The sequence below is a fragment of the Choloepus didactylus genome, chromosome 10, assembly GCF_015220235.1.
Source record: "Choloepus didactylus isolate mChoDid1 chromosome 10, mChoDid1.pri, whole genome shotgun sequence".
In the NCBI taxonomy this organism is placed as follows: domain Eukaryota; kingdom Metazoa; phylum Chordata; class Mammalia; order Pilosa; family Megalonychidae; genus Choloepus; species Choloepus didactylus.
This window is the reverse complement of record NC_051316.1, coordinates 43,294,507-43,313,659: the sequence shown is the minus strand read 5'-3', so window position 1 is coordinate 43,313,659 and position 19,153 is coordinate 43,294,507. Positions and strand designations below refer to the sequence as shown.

At 38.9% G+C, this 19,153-nt stretch overlaps 1 protein-coding gene across 1 annotated transcript in view; it reads left to right on the top strand.

Moving 5' to 3' along the window:
• The window catches only part of TMC1 (transmembrane channel like 1), a 152,383-nt gene that overhangs the window by 95,620 nt on the left and 37,610 nt on the right, over positions 1-19,153 (top strand). The window contains exons 9-11 of the mRNA XM_037850748.1: positions 3,993-4,135; positions 10,201-10,345; positions 10,984-11,178. Coding sequence (XP_037706676.1) covers positions 3,993-4,135; positions 10,201-10,345; positions 10,984-11,178 — 483 coding nt within the window. The remainder of the gene's footprint in view (positions 1-3,992; positions 4,136-10,200; positions 10,346-10,983; positions 11,179-19,153) is intronic.

The following is a 19,153-nucleotide window of genomic DNA, read 5'->3' as shown; positions in this document are numbered from 1 at the left end:
CCCAACTAAGAACCATATGGCATCTGTTTCCTGTCTCTCGATCTGGGTTGTAGCAAAGGAAAAGGAAACTTAGAGGTAAGGAAAGCATTAGGTAGGAGCCTGGTGGGTCTGGTTGGGGGAGCTGTGGGCTGGGTCTCAGCATGCATTGGTGCCAGGCAGGTCTGCTGTCCTTGTGAAGTTAGTTGAGGTTTGTTTTTGGTGTCATTAGCCTTTCCACTCCTTATTTCTCTCCTCAGCCCCACTCTATCACATATTAAGTGATATCATTCCCTATCTCTCATCTACACGAAGGTGTAAATGACTGATAGCAGCTCAGAGGAAAATAAAAATATAGCTCTGACATATTTGGTACCACTTCTCCTTCGCATACCATTGGCAGGCATTCTTCATCCATTATGTCTCCTTTTCCCACCACTTTTTACTTGCTGATCTTTTATCTTGTTCCAAATAGTGGTCTGACAGTTACTGCAAGTTAAGTAGTATTGCTAAGGGTAATGAAACTCATTCACCATCTTGGGGATAGTGTTGTCTTTTCCGGTGAGTATTTACTTATAGTCATGAACAGCACCAAAGGGATGGAGTTCTAATATAATTTCAGGCCACAAACACTGGTGAAGGGGACATTTTTCACATAGAACTTTTTTCAGGGACCTCTATAATCCAGTCTCCTTCTCCATCTATGTTTAGTACTTGGTAAATAGTAAGTTCTTGGTAAATGTTAGATTAATACATACATGAATTGACTCCAGGTGCCTAGATAATCAAAATATTCTTGACTCCTGATATGTCAGTGACTTTGAACCAGACCAGCTGCAGCCTTCTAACAGAAATGAGTCTTAATAGCCTGGGACCCCAGAATTGGACAGGAATTTTCTGTGCTCTGTTGAAACTTGGCTCTAGCTGTGGTTTCTCTGTCACAGACATTGGGGTGGGAGAGTGCTCCCACAGGGAGAGCAGCATGCAGTGACATGGAAACTGAATAGAACCTTGGCTAGGCTAGGAGTCATTGCTATTTTAGTTACTGCCACATGTCTGCTGTTGTAGTTTTAAGGGAAAGGAAAAGATGTTTGGAGTATGGTGTGCCCACCGGGCGGGAGAAGAGGGGTGTTCCTTTATTAAGCCCTTCCAACTTGTGTTTAAAGCCACCCTGCAATGTACTACTATGGTGGATTTGATAAACCTTTTACAAAGTTTACTCTTCAGTCATACCTCTTTCATTTAAACATTTAACTGCGTATGTAATAAAGAGGCAAACTAAAGAAACTTTTTTTTAAATAATCAGGAAAAACAGGACCCTTACCCTTCTTTGGTTGTGATTTAATATTTATGAGATGCCAGCCATGAACATATGTTGAATGGTACATACACCAGATGAGCTGGCTGCCCCCAGTAGCTATTGTGCTAAACTAACAAGCTCACCAGATGCTTGTTCTATATCTACTTTCTCCTTTCATGTTATTTTGGGGGTGATTTTTAATCCTAATACTGTCGTGATGAATTAGACAAAGATGTCAGGTTGTAATATTTATAGATGTGGACATTAGGCCCTCAGAAATCTTTTCAAAAGAGGTGTCCAGGGTCCTTTCCAAGAGGCCCTGGTACCACCAGGGACCAATCTACGGATATAGGTCAGAAGTCCATATTGGATTAGTAGGGTTTCTCATTTCTTTGCTTTATTGAGTAAGTATAGAGCTATCATGATACAAGGGCTGGGAGGCAGAAGAGAGCCTGGGAGAAGCAGTATAGCACAGTGGTCAAGTATATGGATTTGAATTAGACAGAGCCAGTTCAAGTTCAGACTCTGTCATTTACTATGTAGACTTGGACAAGTTACTCAACCTCTTGAAGGCTCACTTTAGTCACCTATAAAGTAGGTCTAAAAAATAGTGGATATTGGATCTTTGTAGGGCAGTAATGGTAAATAACACTCCCTCTCTTACCCAACGAGGTTGTGAGCCAACCAGATATAAGACAAAGAATAAAATAGTTGGAGGTCAACACGTCACCTTTATTACTGTTGAAGCTAATATTAAAGAATGTGGCATCTCTCTATGGGCAAAGTGGGCTTTAAAGCCAGAACTAGCTACCCAGCAGCCCAGACATGGACAGGATTCCCACTGCAAGGGCAGAACACAGTAGTAGCAAGTTCATAGTTTTCTTGTGAGGATTCTGAGATAAGGTATTTGGCAAATGCTAAATGAGCAACAACATTTATCAATTGATATTATTACACCAATTATCACCAAGTATCAAGGTTGTGGCAAGGAAATGAGGTAGGGATCAATTATCAGGAAAAACAATGTGTGCTGCACCTATAGGCAAGAGTAGTTCAGGATTTAACCTTTAAATCAGTCAAAAGAACTGTGCTACAGGTGGACCAGCTGAAGATTCAGGACAGGCTAGAAGGAGTATGGATTTAAAACATATGGGAGGAAGTGGAGACCTGAACTAGATGAATATGAACAAGAAGATGTCGTTGACCTAGGTGTTGAGAAATCCTGCTGAAGCATCTTTGCCTTGGGGTGATTTCTGAGTCTTGGGCAGCTGGCCAAGTTATCTATTTGTGTCTTATCTTGGATACACCTGCTCCCCCATTTGAGGTTTCTACTTATTGTTTAACCCCAAATTTTCTTTTGGGTTGTTTTTTTTTTCTTGAGCCCAAAAATTCAAATGCAGGCTGGTATGGTGCAGGGAAGCAAAGCACTTACTTTAATTGAAGCCACACATCCAAAATATTTATCTGCCTGTCCAAGTGGAATCAGAGACCCAAATACAAGATATCTGTTCTTCCGATAAAGTACTTCTCCCCCTCTCCCAAGTTAAGCCCATGAGCTCCTCTGAGATTTTTCCTGGTAATTCTTACAGAATATTAAAAATAAAATTTCCCCCCAAATTGAAAGCAATAGTTTTTCCAGATCTCCTTTGGGCTCTGAATTGAGGTAGGCATGATCTTTGTTAAGGACTATGTTTTAAGACACTTCTCTTACTTCTTCCTCTGGGATTAGCATCCATTGTATTTTCTCCTCCTGCTGCTTCTACTTCCTCTCTCCACCTTCTTCTCCCCGCTGGGCTTCAAAGACCCTGGGTTGGTATTAATGAAATTAAAGACAACCAGTTGGACTTTCTCAGATGTAAGAGTAACTTGATCCCAGGAGGAAGTACCAGATTGTCAAATTACCTTCTCACCTTAGAAAGCATTGTAATTTAAAGAAAGAAAATCAGAGAGAAGCTCAGAGTAGATATATAGTAATGTGGAAATAATGCTGAGTGTGAAAGACACAGTGAATGAGAGAAAGATGAAGAATACTATGTAGGAATATATTATTCAACATCAGAATAAGCCAACATTCTGCAGAGAAAGAGAGGCTATTTAGGTGGCTTTGGGAGATGGTAATTCCAACCCTCGCATATAACTTTTAGGAAAGAGCCCTTAGTGTATAAATGACATGCTTGTTATGGGAGAACATTATAATAGTCTTGATGAATAGAAGGTTGTATAGATGGGTTTCATGTGCTTATCATTTTTGCTAAGTACGTGCAGAGACTCAGCCTCTGTGGTTTAAGGAGAACTGATCTAATCATGGCTCAGGTGACTGGAAGTGGAAACCTGCCAAAGCTCTTTGAGGAAACATGTTTCAGAGCCTTCCCCCAATATTAAGCAGCTCTTAAAATTGTAAATCGAATGACACCATGAAGTGTGTTTTGATGTTTAAATACATGGACATTTTGCGGTAATGGATCCACAGCTGAGCGAGCCTATATTTGGTTAAAAATATGGTCTATTTAGAAGTCGTTGAATTTTGAATAAACCAAAAAACTGCCAATCAATGCGGCAGCTGAAACATTCACTCTCTGGAGCAAAACAATAGGGCTCATGTCAGAGCCGTCACCAAAGTTTGAAAATTAACATTATTTTGTTATTCCTCTTAATATCTTTTACTTTGAGTTGTTCTTCACAGTATCTGCTAAGTGGCTTTGTTGTTGGATTTTAGGGTTTGGCGCAATATTCTGTCCTCTTTTATGGCTATTACGACAATAGACGAACAATTGGATGGATGAATTTCAGGATGCCGCTCTCCTATTTTTTGGTGGGGATTATGTGCATTGGATACAGCTTTGTGGTTGTCCTCAAAGCGTAAGTTTAATTTTTCTTTTGGGAAGTAAACAATGGTTTCTGGAATCGAACCAGGGAATTAATTCGAGAATCAGATATAATTCTGTTGCTATTTTATGTCAAGGGAATGAAAGGCCTGTAAGAGATGAAATTAGTTTTAACACCAACACTAATGACTGACTGTTACATACTCAAAACAAAAGAGCTGAACGTCATCTCACTGGGTCGGGTGATGATTGCATGCCTCTCCTGTGTTTGAGCATATTAAAATACATGCCTTTTTATACTTCAAGGTGTGAATGAATGTTAAGCTAGGGAAATAGTTGCTGACCTTTCTTTTTATGTGCAGAGAGGTTTGTGACTTGCAGAATCAGCTCAATAGGCAGAATCTATTGTTCTCTGCTCATTTTTTAAGAACCAGAATAACCACTCATCCAAAAAACTTTGGCTGGGAATGACAGCAAAGAAAGAATGCCCCCCAATGAGAGCATCATGATCAACTATATAATCATGGTTTGTCTTGGAAAAGGATTTATTAGAGCATGGGGGAAAGATTTCATTGGAGAATTGATGAAACTAAACTGCAGTTCGTTTTTTTCTCTTGCCTGAAATATATGTGTAATACCTCACTTAAAGACACTGCAGAAACCTAGCACAGATATTTTGGAACTATGAATAATCCATCCTTTAGCCAATTTTCTGAACTAGTTTAGTAGAAGATTTGAGACATCTCAATTAAAGACCCCACTCTTTTTTTTTTTTTTTTTTTTTTTTTTTGTCACTATGCACAATGTGGCAGCCTTTGTCCCATTATAGAGAAGTCCCTCTGCCAAGGTCCAAAAGGGATAAAGTATACAGCCTCTCTAAGCTGGAGCTCTCTGCAGGAGTCTGAGCCATGCTGTGTGTGCTGCCCCTGACAGACTGACTTGTTCCCTCAGAGATAACTGTCATATGTAGTTTTTAAGCCCTTTCAGGATTTGAAAAAAACCTTAATTGAGACCACATATCCATGCTATTTATCTGTGTGTCCAAGTGGAGTCAGAGGCCCAAATATAAGGTAACTGTTCCTCTGATACAATACTACCATATGCCAAAATCTAAGGTATTTTCTAGTCTTCTGACCATATTGATTTTGCTGGGCTAATTAAGCGTACCATTTACACTACTGAGGCCTTGTGAACACCACTTCTGTGTTGGTCTCTTAGTCTTTCTGGTCACTGGGGAAAAATATGTTTTGTAGGTCCCGTTGCTCAGTGACTACAGAGGCAGTGCGCCCTAATGGTAAACAGCAAAGGCTGTTGAGCCTTTCTGCCTGGGTTCAAATCCCAGCTCTGCTGCAAACTTACATGACCCTTGATGAATTGCTCAACTGCTTTATTCTCCTGGTTGTGAGTACTAAATGAGTTAATACATACAAAGCACTTACAGTATCCCTAGCATGTGGTAAGTGCTTGACAACAGTTGACCATTCTATTAGTCATAATTCATAGGCTTTGTTGAGACCATGTGATAGCCCCAAAGGCAGGGCAAGCACATATGGTTATGCAGTTGTACATCAATAGATTTGTATACTTATTAGAGCAATTTTATGGCAGATGGATTTAAAGTATCTAGAGCAGCATTGTGCCAAAGAGGTATAAGGCAAGCCACATAAATAATTTAACATTTTCCATCATTTAAAAAAATAAAAAAGAAACAAAGTTAATTTTGATATATTTTATTCATCCCAATATATAAAAAGCATTATCATTTCAACGTATAATCAATATAAAAATTTCTATGGAAATGTTTTTTTTTTTTTTTTGGTATTGTCTTTGAAATTTGGTGTGTATTTACACTTTTAGCAATCTCAATTTGAGCGATCCATTTAATAAGCGTTCAGTGATCACTGAACAGCACACCTCTAGAGGAAGTGGTGGCTTATTTTGAATTCATTCAAGGATGTCATTTAGGTTGGTTGCAAGGCACCAATCAACGCCATATTTTCTCCCTTGAAGTTATTCACGTTATGTCAACTAACCTGGCTCTGGCCCCTCCCTCTGGCGTGGGTCTCTGATCACTCCTTACCTGATTGGCAAATGTCTTCCACTCATTGGCCTGTATATCAAGACAACCCCAAAACAATACATGACCTCACACTCACCCTCAGCCCCAGACCTGGGGACAATGTTTGGTAGAAAAAGTATTTTCTAAATGACTATGCAGAATCATTTACCATCTCTCTACCCCTACCCCAGTGAAATACACTGTGGGAAAAAGACATGGGTGAATTTAAGGGATGGGTCACTCATTGAGTAGAAGGAGGTCTGAGTTCTAAAATCAACTAGGCTACTGATTGACTTTGTCATCTTGCCCATACCATTTGCCTCAGCATCTTTATCTACAAAATGGGGCAAATACCTATTTTTTAAATTACCTAACAGAAATTGAAAGGTAAAATGAGATAAAACCCAAAAGAGTCCTTTGGGGATTTTGATAGGGTGACTATCTTGGTTGGCCCAGAACGTTCCCTTTTTTAGTACTGAAAGGCTGGAATCTTGGAAATCCCTTCAGTCCCTGGCAAACCAGGATGGTTGGTCACCCAAGTTTTAGGTCTTTCCTTCCTTCCTTCCAGGATATTTCCCCTAAACTCTGATGAGGCTACATCTATCGTAATGAGGACAAGACCTGCTTCTACCTTGATCTGGCTGGTTTCTTTAATTCTGTATTAAAAAGTTGTTCCTTGTCTGTTGCCAAATTCCTTTGGAGTTTTATGGTCTCTGTGTAATTTCTGTGGTCAAAAATTTTATTAAAAAAAAGTAAAACAATCAAAACAATGTCTTTGATAAGACATGTTTATTGCCAGCTTACATTAATATCATGGCCAACTTCATGCAACGTTTCTAAATAAACAAAAATTATTTTTGTCCTTTCTACCTTGAGTTTCAGTGCTCTGTCTGCATTTTCTTCACTTCTTTTGTACACACTGGCCCGTATAACTGTTATCTTCCTAATTCTGCCTAAAAGTCTTCCATGTTTCTTGAAATCCTTGCCTAAGATCTTATCTTCAAAATTGTCCTCTCTTTCTTCCTCTCAATTAAACTTTCCTTTGCTGCAAGAATCTCTCCTAGCTACCTGTCTCCAGTAAAAGCAATCAGAATAAAATCCCTCATAGACTATGGACTAATAATTTACTTCTCAGAGATATACTCACTGGGGATGCCAGTGTTTGAAGTCTCTAATGATGGATTTCAGATGTTATTGCAGGCTCTGGAAGGTTAAGTGGGACTGGCCTACAGGGCAGGAAGTCCTGGCAGATTCCATAAAGCATATGATTGTCTATTCTTCCTCAAACTATGGTTGACCTTGTTTAAAAAAAGGTCAGGATTTTCTGCTGTCAGCAGAAAAGCAATGAGGTATGACAGATTTAAAAGCACCATATTCTGGTGTTCCATTTCGTATTACTGCTTAATGAACTGCATCTAAGATTATGAAATTCAGTGTGAAAAAATTCTCATCTTTCAAGCACGGACTAGGTTTAACATTGGTCCAGGATGAATTGCAACCATTTACGAAGTGAGATGATCTCATCAAAACCTATCATAATGATAAGGACAGAACTGAGTAGTGATAGCATTGCACATATGATATGTATTGTACCATGTGTGAAGCTATAGTTGTTATATGTATTTATTTGGTGAGGCTCTTGCCAAGGCTAAGTTTACTTCCAGAATGACAATTCATTTATTTATTCATTCATTTAATTATTATTGAGCACCTACTATGGGCAATCTAGGGAGCTATTCAGTGTCTGGAGATTCAGTGGTGAGCGACATGAAGTCCCTATTCCCATGTGCTCAGGTGGGGAAACAGACAGGAAACAAAGCAACAACCAGTGGGTTGTTGCCTGTATACTGTGAATTTATATTTTGTGAGTGTTATCCATTGCAGTAAAATATTTACTATAGTTTCTTCTTTCTCAAGAATGTAATTCATGCTATTCAGTATACTCCTTGTTATAATTTTCTTTTCTTTGTGGAGTGGTATTATCTTCTGAGCTTCTAGGGAAAAGTTTATTAACCTCCCTCTCAATCCTTTCCTCTTCCTGACTTCTGTGTTAGCAGAGGTTGCATTATGGTGACCTTGTGGCTTAGAATTTATGGAAGCATCTATTTGATTTTTTAAAAACCTCTACATGCATCCATAAATTGACCAAACGACCCCATTGTGTAAACAGAGCTGCAAACTTGTGGTGCAAGGTGAGAAATTCTGTATAAAAACCTTAGGCAAAGGCATAAATCCTGCAATTGACCCCCCTCCCTAACATCCCTCCCTGCCAAAATATATTTAAGTTGATATTGCTTCTCATAGATATTGCAGTTCAAAACTTCAGTCCCCTTGGAAAAGGAAGAATTTTCATAAGTACAGTATATAATTTTTCTATAGATAAAGGGTAGTGCTGCATAGGGAGCATTTTATAGCTTATCGGGGCCATCACTTGGCAAAAATGTGTTATGAGCAATTTGTCTTCAGCACTTTCCCAGTTCCATTCAGTGCTCCACTCCCTTTCATGGCAGTTCCCACTTGCAATGTGTTCCCAGTTTGCTCCTCCAGACAGGGCCCCTTTTCCTGGAGGCTGTCTTCGTTTACACAAAACTTTGCTTGTGATAACACTCCATTCAAAACTTACCGTCAAATGGCCATTTTTACTTTAGACCCCGCCCCTTATGAAGTGACTGTGCAAAAATGGGTGGTGGTGTATTAATTAAATAAGTAATTTTCTCTCTAAGTTAAAACCTATGAAATGTCTGATTTCAACCCTTTACGAACACCATAACAGGCATTTTACGTGGTTCACCACATCCCGTAGTGTCCTAGATTGAGCACTGGAGTGGAAGTCTGAAAACCTGAGCCTCTATCCTTTCTGTCATTTACTACTGGATAATGTCCAGCAAATCACTTCCTGCCTCAGTCTCCTCATCTGTAAAAGTAGCATAACTGTCTTGATTCCTTGCTAAGTTTTTGAGGAGAACAAAAATGAGAATGCCCATGAACACCACTCACAAAGGGTAACATTGTAGATCGATGCAAGGGATTATTATTTTTAGTTATTTCTCATAACTTTTTAGTCCGTGTTAAATATATAAGCCTCCATAATGAGTGAGACTAATGGTGGGGGAATTTAGATGACCTTAGAGATTTCTGCCAAACCTATGTCAGCTATATGTCATTGTGTTCCTTTCTTTTTTGGTTTCATATCACTATACTATTTTTTTAAAAGTATGGCACCATTTTATAATGTCATATATTTCAATTTTGCTATTTATAGTAAAAGGGGGAAAAAGCAGAGTAAATGGAACATGGATCTCTACCCCCTGAAATAAACCTGTAAGTAAATGCATTTTAAATTCTCCAAGCAAAAAAAAAAAATTTTTTTTTAAATCACTGATTAGAACACGTGTATCTACTTGGCAAATTTTGATTTTTGGTCAACAGATGTAGAATAGGGAGACATTTAAGGCATCCCCTGTAATCACTCTTTGTGAAGAGATTCTAGGGGAAATTAAAACCTATGCAGGAGTTTGTTGACCTGGGTTAGTCCATTAGTAGGCTTCAGGGGGTCTGGGAACCAACGACTGGTGCGTGGAACAATATAAATGTCTATGCATTTTTGTTTTTCCTGGGGAGGAACTTAATACTTTCATCAGATCTTTAAGAGAACCTTATCCCACACAAGGTTAAGAACTAATTATATGACATTAATTTCTCATTTTAAGAAAACAAATAAGAATATGTATTTTTGTTTTGTTGTTATATTTGTTTGTTAAAATCCTCAGTGCTTAGTAGTCTTATAATTTTGAAGCCTTGGAAAAAGAACTGTTTAAAAAAATCAGAACAAACGACAAAAAAAAAAATAACACATAAAAAATTTAAAAATAAACTACTTCCTGTTTATTGGAACAAACTTGTTAGAACATACATGTTTTTTAGATATTGTTTCTTCAAATTATCTATAATTATGGTGCATTGCCATTCCCTCCCAGCCTCCCCAACCTCACCTTGTATGTGTGTGTTCTGGATGCTGGCTTAAACTCCTGTTCTTACAGGATGACCAAAAATATTGGTGATGATGGGGGTGGTGATGACAACACTTTCAACTTCAGCTGGAAAGTGTTCACGAGCTGGGATTACCTGATCGGCAATCCTGAAACAGCCGACAACAAATTTAATTCTATTACGATGAACTTTAAGGTAAAGATACAAACTTCGAAAGTCTTTTCTTGTATTCTTAAAAGCTAAGTTGGGGGCATTCCTGATGGTCTTGCTAATGAAGTATCTTGACAATTAAAAGAAAGGTTAACTCCCCATTTCTTCCTACCAGGATCTGGGCAGGGTTCTGAAACTGGAAAATATTTGATTACTTAGAATAGCACTATTATCCCTCTCGTACTTTTCTTCTCTAAATTTGGGTAATAAAGTAATGGCATTGTTTTGAAAAACATGAGACCATTAGTAATAAGAATCAGAAATTTTAAATAATAGAACAATGCTTGCTAATTATTTACAGGAAAAGTTAGCTCAATCTTTAAAATGACTCTCAAGTATTATTTTGTAGTTTTTTCTTTTCTTTTGTTTTTAAAGCTGTTTGGAAAAGAATGCCTTTTAGAATGAAGAATATTCTCGTTACTAGATAAATCTGAGTTTATCTGCAGTAATTATTCCTTCTTTCACTTGTCATCATTTGATGGGAAAATTCACCTGGTTTATGGAATCAGATTTACTTTATATTTTCATTCCTTACATTCTGATGTTTGCAAAAATTATCCTGAGATCATGATACTCTTTATAGCTCAGATATTCTTTTTTTTTTATGTTTTGCCTGGGTACAGGAAGCTATAATAGAAGAAAGAGCGGCCCAAGTAGAAGAAAACGTCCACTTGATCAGATTCCTGAGGTTTCTTGCTAACTTCTTCGTGTTTCTAACGCTTGGTGGGAGTGGATACCTCATCTTTTGGGCTGTGAAGCGATCCCAGGAATTTGCGCAGCAAGATCCTGACACCCTTGGGTGGTGGGAAAAAAATGAAGTTCGTCCCTGCATGCTTTTTTTTTTTTTTTTTTTAATAATCATTTTATTGAGATATATACACATACCACGCAGTCATACAAAACAAATTGTACTTTCGATTGTTTACAGTACCATTACATAGTTGTACATTCATCACCTAAATCAATCCCTGACACCTTCATTAGCACACACACAAAAATAACAAGAATAATAATTAGAGTGAAAAAGAGCAATTGAAGTAAAAAAGAACACTGGGTACCTTTGTCTGTTTGTTTCCTTCCCCTACTTTTCTACACATCCATCCATAAACTAGACAAAGTGGAGTTTGGTCCTTATGGCTTTCCCAATCCCATTGTCACCCCTCATAAGCTACATTTTTATACAACTGTCTTTGAGATTCATGGGTTCTGGGTTGTAGTTTAATAGTTTCAGGTATCCACCACCAGCTACCCCAATTCTTTAGAACCTAAAAAAGGTTGTCTAAAGTGTGCGTAAGAGTGCCCACCAGAGTGATCTCTCGGCTCGTTTTAGAATCTCTCTGCCACTGAAGCTTATTTCATTTCCTTTCACATCCCCCTTTTGGTCAAGAAGATGTTCTCCATCCCACGATGCCGGGTCTACATTCCTCCCCGGGAGTCATATTCCACGTTGCCAGGGAGATTCACTCCCCTGGGTGTCTGATCCCACGTAGGGGGGAGGGCAGTGATTTCACCTTTCAAGTTGGCTTAGCCAGAGAGAGAGGGCCACATCTGAGCAACAAAGAGGCATTCAGGAGGAGACTCTTAGGCACAAATATAGGGAGGCCTAGCCTCTCCTTTGCAGCAACCGTCTTCCCAAGGGTAAAACTTATGGTAGAGGGCTCAACCCATCCAACCACCAGTCCCCTATGTCTGTGGTCATGTTAGCAACCATCGAGGTGGGGTAGGCGAATACCCCTGCATTCTCCACAGGCTCCTCAAGGGGGCACTACATCTTTTTTTTTTTCCTTGTTTTTCTTTTCTTTTTTTTTTTTTTAACTTTCCCTTCTTTTTTAAATCAACTGTATGAAAAAAAAGTTAAAAAGAAAACAAACATACAATAAAAGAACATTTTAAAGAGACCATAACAAGGGAGTAAGAAAAAGACAACTAACCTAAAATAACTGCTTAACTTCCAACATGTTCCTACTTTACCCCAAGAAAGTTACATAATATAGCAACATTTCTGTGAACTTGTTCCTACTATATCCATCAGAAATTAACAGACCATAGTCATTTCTGGGCATCCCCAGAACGTTAAATAGCTTATCTGTTCTTCTTGGATTATTGTTCCCCCTTCCTTAATTGCTCTCTACTGCTAGTTCCCCTACATTCTACATTATAAACCATTTGTTTTACATTTTTCAAAGTTCACATTAGTGGTAGCATATAATATTTCTCTTTTTGTGCCTGGCTTATTTCGCTCAGCATTATGTCTTCAAGGTTCATCCATGTTGTCATATGTTTCACGAGATTGTTCCTTCTTACTGCTGCGTAGTATTCCATCGTGTGTATATACCACATTTTATTTATCCACTTATCTGTTGAAGGACATTTGGGTTGTTTCCATCTCTTGGCAATTGTGAATAATGCTGCTATGAACATTGGCGTGCAGATATCTGTTTGTGTCACTGCTTTCCGATCTTCCGGGTATATACCGAGAAGTGCAATCGCTGGATCGAATGGTAGCTCTATATCTAGTTTTCTAAGGAACTGCCAGACTAACTTCCAGAGTGGCTGAACCATTATACAGTCCCACCAACAATGAATAAGAGTTCCAATTTCTCCACATCCCCTCCAGCATTTGTAGTTTCCTGTTTGTTTAATGGCAGCCATTCTAACCGGTGTTAGATGGTATCTCCTTGTGGTCTTAATTTGCATCTCTCTAATAGCTAGTGAAGCTGAACATTTTTTCATGTGTTTCTTGGCCATTTGTATTTCCTCTTCAGAGAACTGTCTTTTCATATCTTTTGCCCATTTTATAATTGGGCTGTCTGTACTATTGTCATTGAGTTGTAGGATTTCTTTGTATATGCAAGATATCAGTCTTTTGTCAGATACATGGTTTCCAAAAATTTTTTCCCATTGAGTTGGCTGCCTCTTTACCTTTTTGAGAAATTCCTTTGAGGTGCAGAAACTTCTAAGCTTGAGGAGTTCCCATTTATCTATTTTCTCTTTTGTTGCTTGTGCTTTGGGTGTAAAGTCTAGGAAGTGGCCGCCTAATACAAGGTCTTGAAGATGTTTTCCTACATTATCTTCTAGGAGTTTTATGGTACTTTCTTTTATATTGAGATCTTTGGTCCATTTTGAGTTAATTTTTGTGTAGGGGGTGAGGTAGGGGTCCTCTTTCATTCTTTTGGATATGGATATCCAACTCTCCCAGCCCCATTTGTTGAAAAGACCATTATGACTCAGTTCAGTGACTTTGGGGGCCTTATCAAACATCAGTCGGCCATAGATCTGAGGGTCTATCTCTGAATTCTCAATTTGATTCCATTGATCTATATATCCATCTTTGTGCCAGTACCATGCTGTTTTGGCAACTGTGGCTTTATAATAAGCTTCAAAGTCAGGGAGTATAAGTCCTCCCACTTCGTTTTTCTTTTTTAGAGTGTCTTTAGCAATTCGAGGCATCTTCCCTTTCCAAATAAATTTGATAACTAGCTTTTCCAAGTCTGCAAAGTAGGTTGTTGGAATTTTGATTGGGATTGCATTGAATCTGTAGATGAGTTTGGGTAGAATTGACATCTTAATGACATTTAGCCTTCCTATCCATGAACATGGAATATTTTTCCATCTTTTAAGGTCCCCTTCTATTTCTTTTAGTAGAGTTATGTAGTTTTCTTTGTATAGGTCTTTTACATCTTTGGTTAAGTTTATTCCTAGGTACTTGATTTTTTTAGTTGCTATTGAAAATGGTATCTTTTTCTTGAGTGTCTCTTCAGTTTGTTCATTTCTAGCATATAGAAACATTACTGACTTATGTGCATTAATCTTGTATCCCGCTACTTTGCTAAATTTGTTTATTAGCTCTAGTAGGTGTATCGTTGATTTCTCAGGGTTTTCTAGATATAAGATCATATCATCTGCAAACAATGACAGTTTTACTTCTTCTTTTCCAATTTGGATGCCTTTTATTTCTTTGTCTTGCCGGATTGCCCTGGCTAGCACTTCCAGCACAATGTTGAATAACAGTGGTGACAGCGGGCATCCTTGTCTTGTTCCTGATCTTAGAGGGAAGGCTTTCAGTCTCTCACCATTGAGTACTATGCTGGCTGTGGGTTTTTCATATATGCTCTTTATCATGTTGAGGAAGTTTCCTTCAATTCCTACCTTTTGAAGTGTTTTTATCAAAAACGGATGTTGGATTTTGTCAAATGCTTTTTCAGCATCTATTGAGATGATCAATTGATTTTTCCCTTTCGAGTTTTTAATGTGTTGTAATACATTGATTGTTTTTCTTATGTTGAACCATCCTTGCATGCCTGGAATGAACCCCACTTGGTCATGGTGTATGATTTTTTTAATGTGTCTTTGGATTCGATTTGCAAGTATTTTGTTGAGGATTTTTGCATCTATATTCATTAGGGAGATTGGCCGGTAGTTTTCCTTTTTTGTAGCATCTTTGCCTGGTTTTGGTATTAGATTGATGTTAGCTTCATAAAATGAGTTAGGTAGTCTTCCATTTTTTTCAATGTTTTGAAAGAGTTTGAGTAAGATTGGTGTCAGTTCTTTCTGGAAAGTTTGGTAGAATTCCCCTGTGAAGCCATCTGGCCCTGGGCATTTATTTGTGGGAAGATTTTTGATGACTGATTGGATCTCTTTGCTTGTGATGGGTTGGTTGAGGTCTTCTATTTCTTCTCTGTTCAGTCTAGGTTGTTCATATGTTTCCAGGAAATTGTCCATTTCTTCTACATTATCCAGTTTGTTGCCATACAGTTGTTCATAATATCCTCTTATAATTTTTTTAATTTCTTCAGGATCTGCAGTTATGTCACCTTTTTCATTCATTATTTTGTTTATATGGGTCTTCTCTCTTTTTGATTTTGTCAGTCTAGCTAGGGGCTTGTCAATCTTGTTGATCTTCTCAAAGAACCAACTTTTGGTGATATTTATCGTCTCTATTGTTTTTTTGTTCTCTATGTCATTTATTTCTGCTTTAATCTTTGTTGTTTCTTTTCTTGTACTTGGTTTAGGATTGGTTTGCTGTTCATTTTCTAGCTTCTTCAGTTGATCCATTAGTTCTTTGATTTTGGCTCTTTCTTCCTTTTTAATATATGCGTTTAGTGCTATAAATTTCCCCCTTAGCACTGCTTTTGCTGCATCCCATAGGTTTTGGTATGTTGTGTTCTCATTTTCATTCGTCTCTATATATTTAGCAATTTCTCTTGCTATTTCTTCTTTAACCCACTGATTGTTTAGGAGTGTGTTGTTTAACCTCCAGGTATTTGTGAATTTTCTAAGTCTCTGATGGTTATTGACTTCTAATTGTATTCCATTGTGGTCAGAGAATGTGCTTTGAATAATTTCAATCTTTTTAAATTTATTGAGGCTTGTTTTATGTCCCAGCATATGATCTATTCTGGAGAAAGTTCCATGAGCACTAGAAAAGTATGTGTATCCTGGTGATTTGGGATGTAATGTCCTGTATATGTCTGTTAAATCTAATTCATTTATCAGATTGTTTAGGTTTTCAATTTCCTTATTGGTCTTCTGTCTGGTTGATCTATCTATAGGAGAGAGTGATATGTTGAAGTCTCCCACAATTATTGTGGAAACATCAATTGCTTCCTTTAGTTTTGCCAGTGTTTCTCTCATGTATTTTGTGGCACCTTGATTGGGTCCATAGACATTTACGATTGTTATTTCTTCTTGCTGAATTGCCCCTTTTATTAGTATGTAGTGGCCTTCTTTGTCTCTCAAAACATCCCTGCATTTGAAGTCTAGTTTATCTGAGATTAATATTGCTACACCTGCTTTCTTTTGGCTGTAGCTTGCATGAAATATTTTTTTCCATCCTTTCACTTTCAGTTTCTTTGTGTCCCTGTGTCTAAGATGAGTCTCTTGTATGCAACATATTGATGGTTCATTTTTTTTGATCCATTCTGCGAATCTGTATCTTTTAATTGGGGAGTTTAATCCATTTACATTCAATGTTAAAACCGTGAAGGCATTTCTTGAATTGGCCATCTTATCCTTTGGTTTATGTTTGCCATATTTTTCCCTCTCTCTATTAATATCCTTTATTGTACCCATACCGAATCTCTTTAGTACTGAACCTTTCTCCAAGTCTCTCTGTCCTGTCTTTGTTTCTCTGTCTGTAGGGCTCCCTTTAGTATCTCCAGTAGGGCAGGTCTCTTGTTAGCAAATTCTCTCAGCATTTGTTTGTCTGTGAAAAATTTAAGCTCTCCCTCAAATTTGAAGGAGAGCTTTGCTGGATAAAGTATTCTTGGCTGGAAATTTTTCTCATTCAGAATTTTAAATATATCGTGCCACTGCCTTCTCGCCTCCATGGTGGCTGCTGAGTAGTCACTACTTAGTCTTATGCTGTTTCCTTTGTATGTGGTGAATTGCTTTTCTCTTGCTGCTTTCAGAACTTGCTCCTTCTCTTCTGTGTTTGACAGTGTGATCAGTATATGTCTCGGAGTGGGTTTATTTGGATTTATTCTATTTGGAGTTCGCTGAGCATTTATGATTTGTGTATTTATGTTGTTTTGAAGATTTGGGAAGTTTTCCCCAACAATTTCTTTGAATACTCTTCCTAGACCTTTACCCTTTTCTTCCCCTTCTGGGACACCAATGAGTCTTATATTTGGACGTTTCATGTTATCTATCATATCCCTGAGGTCCGTTTCGATTTTTTCAATTTTTTTCCCCATTCTTTCTTTTATGCTTTCATTTTCCATTCTGTCATCTTCCAGGTCACTGATTCGTTGTTCAACTTCCTCTAGTCTTGTACTATGAGTGTCCAGAATCTTTTTAATTTGGTCAACAGTTTCTTTAATTTCCATAAGATCATCCATTTTTTTATTTAGTCTTGCAATGTCTTCTTTATGCTCTTCTAGAGTCTTCTTGATTTCCTTCATATCCCGTACTATGGTCTCATTGTTCATCTTTAGTTCTTTGAGTAGCTGCTCTAGGTGCTGTGTCTCTTCTGGTCTTTTGATTTGGGTGCTTGGGCTTGGGTTATCCATATCGTCTGGTTTTTTCATATGCTTTATAATTTTCTGTTGTTTTTGGCCTCGTGGCATTTGCTGAACTTGATAGTGTTCTTTTAGGGTTTGTAGACCTATTGAAGTCCTTATCTCTAATTTATCAGATCTACAGCTTCGTGGAGTACACTTTCTCTAACTAACCAGCAGGTGGCGTCCACGAGCCACCTGTTCTCCACGAGCCAGTTCTCCCCTGCTTAGCCTTTTTGGTGAGTGGGGGAGTGAGTCTTGTGGGGCCCAATTGGTGTACCAAGCTTGTGTGTGTAGTTGGTGTTGCCTGCCCTGTATGTGGGGCGTGTTTCTGGGCAGTCGGTGAGGGGGGGTGGCCCTAACAATCAAATCTCCCTGATGATCCTAGAGTTTTAAAGCTGCTGCAATAGTCTAATCCTTCAGTTCAGTCCTGCCACAGTTTGTCTCTGCCACTGACCCACAAGTCTTTGGTATTGGCGTATGGCTCCTGAGACTTGCAAGTGGGCTCCTCTTCCAGGCTGTGCACCCCGGGTCCTCTGTTGAGGGATGACTGTGCTGTGTCACAGGTGAGTGCCATCACCCCAGGGCAGTTCTGGGCTGCTGGGCTGTGTAGGGAGGCTCCCAGTCTGCTGAAATGATGGCTGAATGGGGCTTTGTTAATTCACACTGCTCCACCTTCCCAGCTCTGGGACAATCAGCTGAGGTTGCAGGGAAGGCTAATGTCCACGCCCAGTTTTGTGGTGTGTGCCTGTTATTTGAAGCACTTCCGTCACACTGGGTTGTCTGGGGCAGCTCTGGGCTATGGGGCTGGCGATGGGCAGGAGTGTTTCCTGTCCACCAGGATGGTGGCTGTGAACGGACACCCCCCTTTTCTTGGGAAGTTGTGGTGTTTAGTGAATTTTCTCAGCCAGTGGATTATTGCCTTTTGTCTCAGAGCTGTCTTAGTTCTGCTCTTGACTTGACCTGCCCAAATTGCAATTCTTTGAAGCTTTCTATATTGGGCTTCTTAGAGTAATTGTTTTAGAAAAAGAAAAAAGGATTAAAAAAAAAAAAAAAAAAAAAAAGGGCCCTCCTCAGAGATCTAATGGGTTATTGAAATGCTAATAGACAAAGCAACCAGGGCCATTAAGGAAAGGTCCACAGGGCAGAGAGATCAGCTTTTCTTCGGGATTTGCATATGCGCCTCAAGGCCTGAGCTCCGCCCTTCCCCTTTCTGTGTTCACCAGAACTCCAAAAATCCTCTGCTTTTATTTTGGAGTTTTTCGTGTTATTTTTTTTTTTTTCTATGCCTGTCTCTTCTCTGCTGGGCTGGCAGCTCTCAGATTCTCTGGTGTCTGGTCTCAGTCTATCTATGGTTGGAGTCTGGCTCAGTAGAATGAGTTTCCGATAAGAGCAACCACTGCAGTTCTCCCTTCTCCTTCCCGGAGCTGACAGCCCCTCCTCCCACGGGACTGAGCCTGGCAGGGAGGGGCGCGGGTCCCCTGGTCGCAAAAACTTACAGATTTCGCTGATCTCAGCAGTTCGACATTTTCATGAGTGTTGAATGAATTATGCCCAAAGACAGATTGCTCTGTGGTGTCCAGTCCACGCAGTTCCTGGCTTTTTACCTACTTTCCTGGAGGAGTAACTAAAACTTACAGCTCACCAGTCCTCCATCTTGCCCCGCCTCCCCCCTGCATGCTTTTTATGTGCTTAGAACCTGACAGTTGCTGCTTTGTGGGCTATTCTTCTATGGTGGAACATTAAAGGTGGCCACTCTTTACCTATCCCCTCTCCTGCCCTTAGATTTAACCCC